The sequence below is a fragment of the Amblyomma americanum genome, chromosome 5 (assembly GCF_052857255.1).
Source record: "Amblyomma americanum isolate KBUSLIRL-KWMA chromosome 5, ASM5285725v1, whole genome shotgun sequence".
NCBI lineage: Eukaryota > Metazoa > Arthropoda > Arachnida > Ixodida > Ixodidae > Amblyomma > Amblyomma americanum.
The window spans coordinates 129,423,935-129,433,814 of NC_135501.1; the positions used below are offsets into that span (position 1 = coordinate 129,423,935).

The window sequence follows — 9,880 nt, forward strand, 5'->3', positions numbered from 1 at the left end:
TAGTCTGTCTTGTCTTTTGTAGTCCTGTCTTCTGTTGTCTGTCTTGTCTTTTATAGTCTGTCTTCTGTAGTTTGTCCTCTCTTTTGTAGTCTGTCTTGACTTCTGTAGTCTGTCTTGTCTTCTGTAGTCTGTCTTGTCTTCTGTAGTCTGTCTTGTCTTCTGTAGTTTGCCTTGTCTTCTGTAGTGTGTCTTGTGTAGTGCTTGTACACTGTGTAACAGTCGTTACTGTCACCTGTAAAATAACGCTGGATTTGTGTTCTGGGGTAGGCTATGCACAAAAATGCACAGCTTGTTAATGGTCGCCTGTCAATTAACACAAGCTTTGTGCATTCCAGAGTAATTCGTGCACAAAACCACTAGAATAGAAATGAAAATGATCAATATTTATTTACTGTTTCGTGCTTTTTTTTCGAGCTTGCTGATGCATGCTGTCCAGCGTTGTCCTGGCCGCAGGTTCCTAGATACATCGCCCATGAGCCAAGAAAAATGGATTTTGTCTTGGCTAAAAAAAACAAAAAATAGAGATCACCGCTGCTACCTGCGCAAAAAAAATGTGAAAGCGTTGATGCTTCCTCGACACTGGTCGCCTTTCAAATTTGGCGCCATGGTTGTTTTCTCATTGACTTGATTGGTTATCAATTAACTCTTATTTTACCCTCATTTCAACCCAGCAACGATTTTGAGTTTTCAAATTTCCCTCCACGGATCGTTCCTGCCCACTCACTGAATACCCGCCCAGTCTAATCACGCGTTCATTGCCTTTCGCTTCTCAATAATTACCTAATTGCCTCTAATTTATCATTCTTCTTATCTCCTGGTTAAGTATAGGACACTTATACCTGGTCACGTGATTGCTCATTTCGAGTTTTCAAACTTGGCGCCAAACTTTGGCTTTGTCCATACTTCCAGTTTTTCAAACTTGGCACTACGCTGTAGCTCCACCTACTTTCAGCGTTTTCAAATTTCGCGGCACTTTTTCTCTTGCCCAGCCACTTTTTGGACATTTTTGGCTGTAAATAATTATCCGATTATGAAATTTTCTTTTCGAGCAGCATCCTCACATCATCCTCTGCCAATTACACAACCAATCGTATGACGCTATCTCTTCTGAGTTGCCCACAACTGCTGCGGACACGATCCCCGGCAACATAGCCTAGTAAACTTCTCACTTTATTCAAAATGTGTGTAATACTGAACAAGGCTTATGACTGGCCGAGTTGGTACTGACTCACCTTAACACCAGCCAGAACACACAAGAAGACATGAGCTCAAGAGGCGGGACTAACAAAAATTTAATTGAAGATTTTGATTATTTAATTTGTGAGGGTTTAACGTCCCAAAGTGACTCGGGCTATGAGGGACGCCGTAGTGGAGGGCTCCAGAAATTTCGACCACCTGGGGTTCATTAGCATGCACTGACAATGCACAGTACACGGGCCTCTAAAATTTTGCCTCCATTGAAATTTGACTGGTGCGGCCAGGATCGAACCTGCGTCTTTTGGGACAGCAGCCGAGCGCCATAACCACTGAGCCACTGCGGTGGCATCATTGAAGGAAAGCCGCAAAAGGAGACCCGCGAAGAGATACAAGCGCACAATAGCCCAAAGCAGTGAAAGGGCGAAGTGCAATCAAAGGTCACTGGCATACTAATGAATCATCTAAAAAAGCAAATTCCTTACGGTGAACGTTTTCCGATGGCTTAGCCACACGTGTCCTTAGCCTTACCGATGTAGTAAGCCTCAACTATCTATCGACAGATTTATCCCTTCCATAAACCACTGATGTGTTGTGGAAATTAGGCGTGCAAAGAGACATGTCATCCTCAGATTTGCATTCACAAGATTGAGCATACAGTGCCAGATTAATTTGCCTTCCCCCTAAGAGTGAAAGTGCTCAGTCAAGTGCAAATTTAAATATCTGCCTGTCTGCCTATATTAGTTGCAGCCATAGGGCAGTGGAACGCAATAAACTCCATTACTTTTGCAAGTGGTGAACCTCTTTTTGTGACACTGTCCATTGTGGACAAGTACCCAGTTTTATCAAGCCCTTTTAATGGCAGCGCAAAGGCCTCCTATCTTGCACTTTGCTGTTAAGACAACAGCAGCATTACGCTTTCCCGCGACTTTCTTGAGACTGTGATATACTGTGGAGGTAAGGTGTATCAGCATCATCGTAGTATGTGCTCCTTACCCTCGAGCGAGTGAAAACATACTATGACAGGTTGTTGAGATGGGCAAGTGGGAACCTAGCTGCTTGGAAACCTGCTACAAGAATGCGTCCTCAGCAGTGATGGCATGACTTATCTAAAGCTGATGTCATGCACATGATTGCACACCCATCAAGTGTTTCCATCTTTACTGACCTTAACCAGCGACAAATTACACCTCTTCACCATCCTTCCCCATAAACGAGTGGTCCGACTCGTAGCTAAAAAGAGCCTTCCCCGATCTTTAGCTGTAGACCCGACAAACATATTCGTCCACAAAGTGCAAGTCTGCATGAAGAAACTGCTAACGGTTCTGCTTAGACAATTCTGATGTAAAAGACAGGCGTTGACCGCATGCTTTAAAGACTACTAAATCATCTTGTGCCAACTTATCTGAGCCTTCTATGTCCAGAAAAATTAGTCATGAACATAACGAAATGCTACCATGCCAAGGTCTTCCAAACAGGGCTCTAATGCCTTATTGACTTTAGACAAAAAAATGTTGCTGAGCAAAGGTACGACCTGCATGTAAATACCACCCTGCCAACTGACAAATGCGGATTTGAAGTAAAAGGACAACAGCCCCAAGAAGCCAGCAACCAAAATCACGCAATCATCTGTAAAAGCATGTTCATTGTTCACCCTGATGCAGTTTGCACATACCTCAGAGGTCTCTCATGTGACAATGAATAGTGCAGGCCCTCCATGTCGATGCTCACTGCAGAGCACCCGCCCAGGTTGCTGTCCACAAGAAACCTCCACAGAACTCCACTTTTGTGAGTTGGCAAGGCAGTATTTACATCATAAATCAGACATATGCAGAGGGTCCCAGGTTGCACTGTTCCTCCGCGACATTCTTCTGTCCAAAGTCGATACCGCATCAAAGCCCTGTTTGGAAGGCCTCGGCATAGTAGCATTTCGTTATGCTGATAGCTACCTAATTTTTTTGCACAAGGAGGGCTCAGATAAGTTGGCACAAGACGTTTTAGAAATCTTTAGGCATGTGGTCAAAGCCTATCTTTTAGGTCTGAATTTCACTAAGCATAACCGTTTGAAGCTTCTTGACTTAGACCTGCGCTTTGCGGACGACCACATATGTTGGCGCCAATGCCCAAGATCAGGAAGCCTCTTATCTACGAGTTGAACCACTCGAGGCTGGTGGAGGACAGGTTGGCAATCACATGCATCACGGCTGCTTTATGAAAGTCATGCCATCACAGTGTTTAGAATGCATTCTCGCAGCAGGTTTCCAAGCCAATGGCACCTGGGTTCCCACTTGCCCATCTTGCGCACCTGTCAGAGTGTGTTTTTACTCTCTCGAGGGAACGGAACACCGTTCACATGATGCTGACGTAGTTGAGCAGCACAAAAAGACGGGCTCTATACTTTACCTCCACGCCATTTCGCACCATCCCAAGAAAGTTGCACCAAAGTATGATGTTGCTGTTGTCTTGACCGCTAAAAGTAAGGTAGGAGCCCTTTGCTTCTTCGTTCAAACTAGGCTTGATACACCTACGGGTAATCGTCCGCTATGCACAGTGGCAGATAAAAAATGTTCACCACTTGCAAAAGTAAACCGGTTTTTTGCATTCCACTGCCTCGTAGCTGAAACTACTATGGGCAGACAAGCAGATATCTGAATGTGCGCCTGGCTGAGAGCACTTTCACTGTATAGAGAGGAAGGCGAATTTTCACCTGACACTGCACGTTCAATCTCGTGAATGCTATCAGAGGACGACCTTTCTCTTTGCACGCCTGATTTCTGCGGCACATCAGTGGTTTAGGGAAGTGATAAATCTGTCCTGATATAGTTGAGGCTTACTACATCAGTAAGGCTAAAAACAAGTGCCTGGCTAAACCGTCCGTGAACCTTCACTGTAAGGAATTAGTTTTTTAGATGGTTTACTAGTACGTCAGTGCCTTTCGGGTATTTTTTGCCCTCTCACTGCTTTGGGGTCTTGCGTGCTTGAATCTCTTTGCAGGTCTTCTTTTGCCACTTTCCTTCAATAAAATTTCAGTTGTTAGACCAGCCTCATCTTGTGCTCCTCTCTTCTCCTGTTTTGTGTCTTCCGGCTGGTTTTAAGATGTAATACTGAATGCCGAAAGAAAGCCATTTTAGAGTCAAGTGCACTTATAATGGCCACAGCTATAATGAATGTTCATTTATTACAAAAATTAGTGCTTACTTCATTAATTTATGCTGGAAGTATATGACACTGCATCAAAATAAAAAAGGACTAAGCCTCTGCCCCTCATGGCCAAACTGCAGTTACAGCAAACAAAAGGACACCATAAACCTGCCCCACATGCAAAAGCTTGCACTACAGGCCAACGCAGAAATAAGATCAGATTACTTCCCAAACTGCATGACACTGCCACGCAAAGTAAAGATTGTGACAGGCAATAAAGGAGCAACAAAAAAGCAAACTGTAGGTAGCAGCCAATCTCATGCAGACAAGCTACAAGGTCAGGCCAACATAGACGTGGAAAAAATTTGAAAAAAAAAGCCACAACAAGCATATAATTTTTAAGGTTTTCACTGCCCATTAAATGGCAAATACTTTCCTGAAAAAACATAACAGAAGCGGCAATTTTTTTTCGGCAATCAATTTTTTTTATGTACTTCATTATTCTTGAAGCATGGGCGGGCATAGAGTAGCCAGATTAGTGCATGCGTTCCTAAGCAATGCCATGCCAAAAACTGTACTTACAGAAAAAGCTTGCCTTACTGAGTGAATACCACTGGCCATCCACTAATTTCCCAGCCTGCTCCAGGTCCCTGGCAAAAATCACACGCAACTTGGTGGCTTGCACAACTTCCATGCAACTCTTGGTCTTTAGCTGGAAAAAAATTGAAGGATCAGTGAGATTAAAATTTTACATGCATAGCTTTGTTTCAATGACCGACTAAGAAAGAAACAGCGGTTTCTGTGAGCGCAACTATTTTTTCACACTAGCTTTCTACAGTACACCATGTTTATCGCGACCTAATTCACACTGACTTGCTGCACGGCCCCAGCACTACTGTGTATAGCTCTATGGTTTCAAATGCTTGTTAGCTCTGAGCCCTTGGGCTTGCACTCGTTAATGCAGAAAACCTCGGAAAGGGCAACCAGAGCTTCGAGCTTTAAGTCATAGGTATTCAGAAGCTCAGTGGTCTGTGGGAGAACTTTTGGCTGGGTGACACAGTAGCAAATGCTTCTCCAGCTACTTTCACTTCATTGCAAAAAACTCGCACAGCAGAGACCTGTCCTCCATTTTGCATTGCAGAAACAATCACTGAAATTCAAAGCACGCAAACTAAATGCACACCTACCTTCCAACACAGCTTCATAATAATGGGTATAATTATTGGAATGAAATACCAGTCAGTACATGTAGTTTTCAGTTTATCCAAAAATTATAAGCAACCGACAAACAATAAACATTAAAAGAAAAATAAAATAACCAGAATTGTTTAAAAAATCTGTCAGAAGAATTATGTGACATCCACTACACTCCAGCAGCTCTTCGCCATTGTGCACCTTCAAACCACACTTTCTTACAGGCACATTTGCACAGAAATTGGGTTGAACCTGATCTTTAAGAATCTTTTTTGGTGCAACAGTAGGAAGAAACTAGATTTTACCCAAAAACGAAGCACCCTACACATTGCATCACAAGCCCAGATGGTGCACTTGTTCGCCTCTTATGCTTATGCAAGAAACAGGAACAGAGATATCTTGACTAAATCAAAAAAAGAGGAAGTGCAGTGCATGTGTAATGCAGAGAAGATATAAGCAATACCACACTAAAACACTGGGAGGATTCCAAGAGTAGGTGAATGCATGAATGGGTGGCAATCAGGTGGCTAAATGAGATTAGGAAATTTGAGGAAAAAGGGTGGTAGCATGTGGCACAGGAGACAGTTACCTAAAATGAACTAGAGAACCATTGTTCTGCACTAATTTTAACAGCACATTCACACGACAGACAAAATCACTAACTCCAGGAACAGACTGAGCATCATGCAACTCAATGTCAATCACCATTGAAAATGGCACCAGCACCGCAGACTGCACATGAGGAAAAGTAGACATATTTTTGCTCTCAACTTTGAGCAGCAGTCAGCTGCGGTTTTAAGAGCAAAGCTCTAAAGTACGGCAACATTGGCACTTTGTTTTACTGACATGAGGGTGCTTGTGAGCATGCAAGTCCCATGTTTGTTTTGCACCAAATGTGTTAATTGCGAGGTATGTTTAACTAAAGAGGGGCATCTAACATGGGCATCAGCTCTTCATTACTTCCCTCCTATATCCCTCCCTTATATCACGGTTCAAGTTTCCACCAAAATGGGAGACAGTTACTGTTACATTTCCTTGAATTTCCTCCAACTAATTTTAAATTTTTCAAATATACAGCTTTAAGAAGGTAGAGGTACAAACTGTGCAGTATAACCATATGCTATGGCAATAAACCAGCAATAAATCTGTGCTGACAGCAGCTTGCCCAGTGCATTGCAAGGATGCTGTACCATACAAGGATTGGTGTCATCGTGCAAAGTTACATTACTGACTGACAATTTGGTCTCTGTGTCAGAAATACTGGTAAACCATCATTGTAGAGCACAATGTTTTTAAAGGGATAAATGAACATATAGGTCCTTTTCGAGGACACATATGCATACCAGGCAACAGGTGTGCAATGTCAAAGCACGTTTATGTTAACAGCAGCTGTGTCAAAAGCTACATCAGCAACTATATTTTGTACAAGCCTACAGTTCCGGTAATTATAAGCTGAGGTACTGCTGTGAAGTGCATGTAGAGTTTCATGCATTTCTAAACCTAGCTGCAAGCCTATATTGAAAATATTTTTCTAAATAGGCAGCTAAGATATGCATCACTGAAAAAGAATAACTACCATGAACGGATCAGGAGGGATGACACAGTCGAAGGCAGGAAGCACGCATGGCCCAATAGATGCTGGCCGCTGGCAACTGCAAATAAATACATCCAGAGCAACAGCTGTCAGTGGCTGTAGCCATGTCATGAATGACAAGAGAGGAAATCGTCTACTACTTTAAAAACTAAACTTAGACGTAATATAAGTAAATAAAAAACCAATGAGCTAGCCCATGACAAAACAAATGAACAGATTTTATGTAATGCACCCATATACATTCTTTGAGAAGAGTCACAATGACTGTTATAACCACACTGAAAGATGAGCTGGCTGAAATACCGCACACCAATTTGAATATAGGATGTGCAGGTTTTCATGAATTCCTATCATGGTGCCTTGCACCAATGTCTAGGTATTAGATTGAAAGTTGCAACCAGTCTGCCTTGGTTAAATGAGAAGAGGGAATGGAAAAAAGCATGCCTTCACTAGCAAGAAGCTTGATATCTCAGAGCACAGCTTGGCATCATAGAAAAATTGCTAGCGCATTTAACAAATCTGCATACCATTAAAAGCTGCACAAATTTGTCGACTGGCAATGCAAGTAAAGGCAAGAGAAACAAAAAAATACCAAAGAACACTCGTGAGTGCGGCGAAGGGAGGTCTGCGGGTAGGATCCCGTGCCTGGGAAGAGTTCCGAGCTGGGAGAATCGCCGGCACCACAGCTGATGGCACGCAACCAAGAATAAATAACAAAGCGAAAATAAGTAACAAAAAAACCATCGACAATGGCGAACGACTTGAATGCGGGTCACAAAAGCGAGGGATATAGTAAAAAGGTAGAAATCCTAAATAATTGTGCAGTTGCATATCCGACAAACCGCAGTGCTCAGACGGAGAGGAAGCATCAACGTTTACAGCTCAGGAGACGCAAGATTGATCTAACTTTGACATAACACTGCCTCAAATCCTGTTCCACTGGGGAAGCACAGACAAGTTTACAAATGACAAGGCGATGAATATGAACTAGCCTTTCGCATGCGATCACTGTCTCAAAATTTAGTATGACGCATATTAAGGCACAAGCACTAATCCGATGAGTACTAACCCTGAGCAAAATAGTGCGGTGTCTGATCGCAGCTGGCCTAGCGCGAGCGCTCCGCCGCGCGGCACTTCTCGCTCATCGTCTTCTACGCAGTGCAAATCCATGCTTTTGCACCGAGTGTCGAAGCGCTAGCAAGCGAAAGCGTAACTCTGTTGTGATATCTGGTGCCATTTTTATTTACCAAGGCACGCGAGTAATATATGCACATAAAGACAACGAGAACAACACTTGTCATGCAGGATATAGGCCCAGCTTTTTTGGCGCCGCATTATAGCTGCGGCAACCGCAGGCGGACTGCCTCCACTCACATCCCTATATAGCCGCATACAAATAGCGCGTGTGAATACAGATCATTAGCAAAGAAACGCAGAGCGGGACTCACCGGCCATGCGATTCATCCAGGCTTAGTAAAGCGGCGCAGGAGTCTTCGTTCCCCTAACAGATGAAAAGACGTCGCAGCACTCTTCATGGCTTACCCGTTGAAACTCGCCAATGTTGACAGGCCGAAATCCTGGTCGTTGGCTTCCAAAACACACTCCTGCTCACCTTCCTATTGAATGAGTTCTTCACACGTGTCCGCCGTACAAGTACTCAAGCAATGCCTCAAAGAGGCAAATAATACAAAACACGACCTGTCGGTTGCGCTGCAATGGCGCCGACGGCTGCGCTTTCGTGTCGGTGAAAAATTACAACCGACAAAAAAATTTGTTTTTTAAACCATGAATACTTATATTATCTTCACAACAAAGACACTGCATTTATTTTAAATTATTTTTAGATTATTTAAGAATACTAAAGCACTCTCAGTTACTTTTTCTGGCATGTCGTTTGTAGAAGCTGCGATCCTGTGATCCCCTGAAGTGACCCGGATGCTCTAGCAGACGACGGAGCAGACGACGGTGTTGACAGAATGCAATTTCGTTTGATGCCAGATAAAATCACTAAGTTGCGACAAAAACAGCGAAGAAAAGCGCCGTATCTCAAGCTGGCGAATATCGTGGATAAGTTGAACGCAATTGGCACTATGGAGAGTAGCTGCGATGCATTAATTTGCGCGACACTGGCACGCTCACCGGAGATCATGAAACTGAACAGCTTAATCAGTGACCAGTACAAGCGGAGTGCTTTGATATCAACTGCGTTACGAAACTACGCCGAGTCTCACTTTAGCTAATATGCAACAGTGGCTAGCACTCGCCGCATCCTGATCGCGTGTAGTTTAACAAGCAAGAGCCCACTAGCGCATTGAAGCAGGCGTGTTTTCGAGCTCGTATCGTTACGAAAAATACGAGTTGTTTCGGCACGTACTGGAATTGAAGTTCTCAGCCTGTGCGTCACGGACGGTGACGATGGCGTCGCGGACGATCTTAACTAAGACTCGCCGCAAAGCAGCCGATAACTCAAGCATATGTGCGTTAAAGGTTGTTCACCAGTAGTGCAAGCGTGGGCATAAAGTATCGCTCAGTCGCAGCGCCAGTCGCTCGCTTCTCGATTTTCCAGCCTTCTGAGTGAAGGTCGCAAGCTGTTGAGCCAATCAGTGAGCCAGCGGGAGTGAGCGAGGCGAGCTTCCGGGAACGACGCCGCCCGCGGGCGCGCCGGGCAATGAACTACGCGCTACCCCCTGGCTGCCCTAGTCGTCGCTAAGCCTAGCCGGTTTCGCATCGATGCAGCAGCTGAGTGCACTTCGAAAC

At 44.0% G+C, this 9,880-nt stretch overlaps 1 protein-coding gene across 1 annotated transcript; it reads right to left on the reverse strand.

The window, feature by feature from the left end:
- Positions 1-362: 362 nt before the first annotated feature.
- Positions 363-8,619, reverse strand: LOC144135015 (uncharacterized). The gene is made up of 5 exons (XM_077667790.1): positions 8,572-8,619; positions 7,716-7,809; positions 7,106-7,181; positions 4,918-5,047; positions 363-502 (listed from the first exon to the last, which is right to left on the reverse strand). Exons 1-5 carry the CDS (start codon positions 8,585-8,587, stop codon positions 378-380), a joined length of 441 nt encoding a protein of 146 aa, XP_077523916.1. The 5' UTR covers positions 8,588-8,619; the 3' UTR covers positions 363-377.
- Between the last annotated feature and the right edge of the window lie 1,261 nt (positions 8,620-9,880).

Excerpts from the sequence above, each read along its gene's own strand:
- LOC144135015 (XM_077667790.1), bottom strand. Across the intron at positions 7,182-7,715 it reads GCACTCACGAGTGTTCTTTG|TTGCCAGCGGCCAGCATCTA; the intron begins GTATTTTTTTGT and ends ATTTATTTGCAG. Across the intron at positions 503-4,917 it reads CAGTAAGGCAAGCTTTTTCT|CCAAGACAAAATCCATTTTT; the intron begins GTAAGTACAGTT and ends TGTTTTTTTTAG.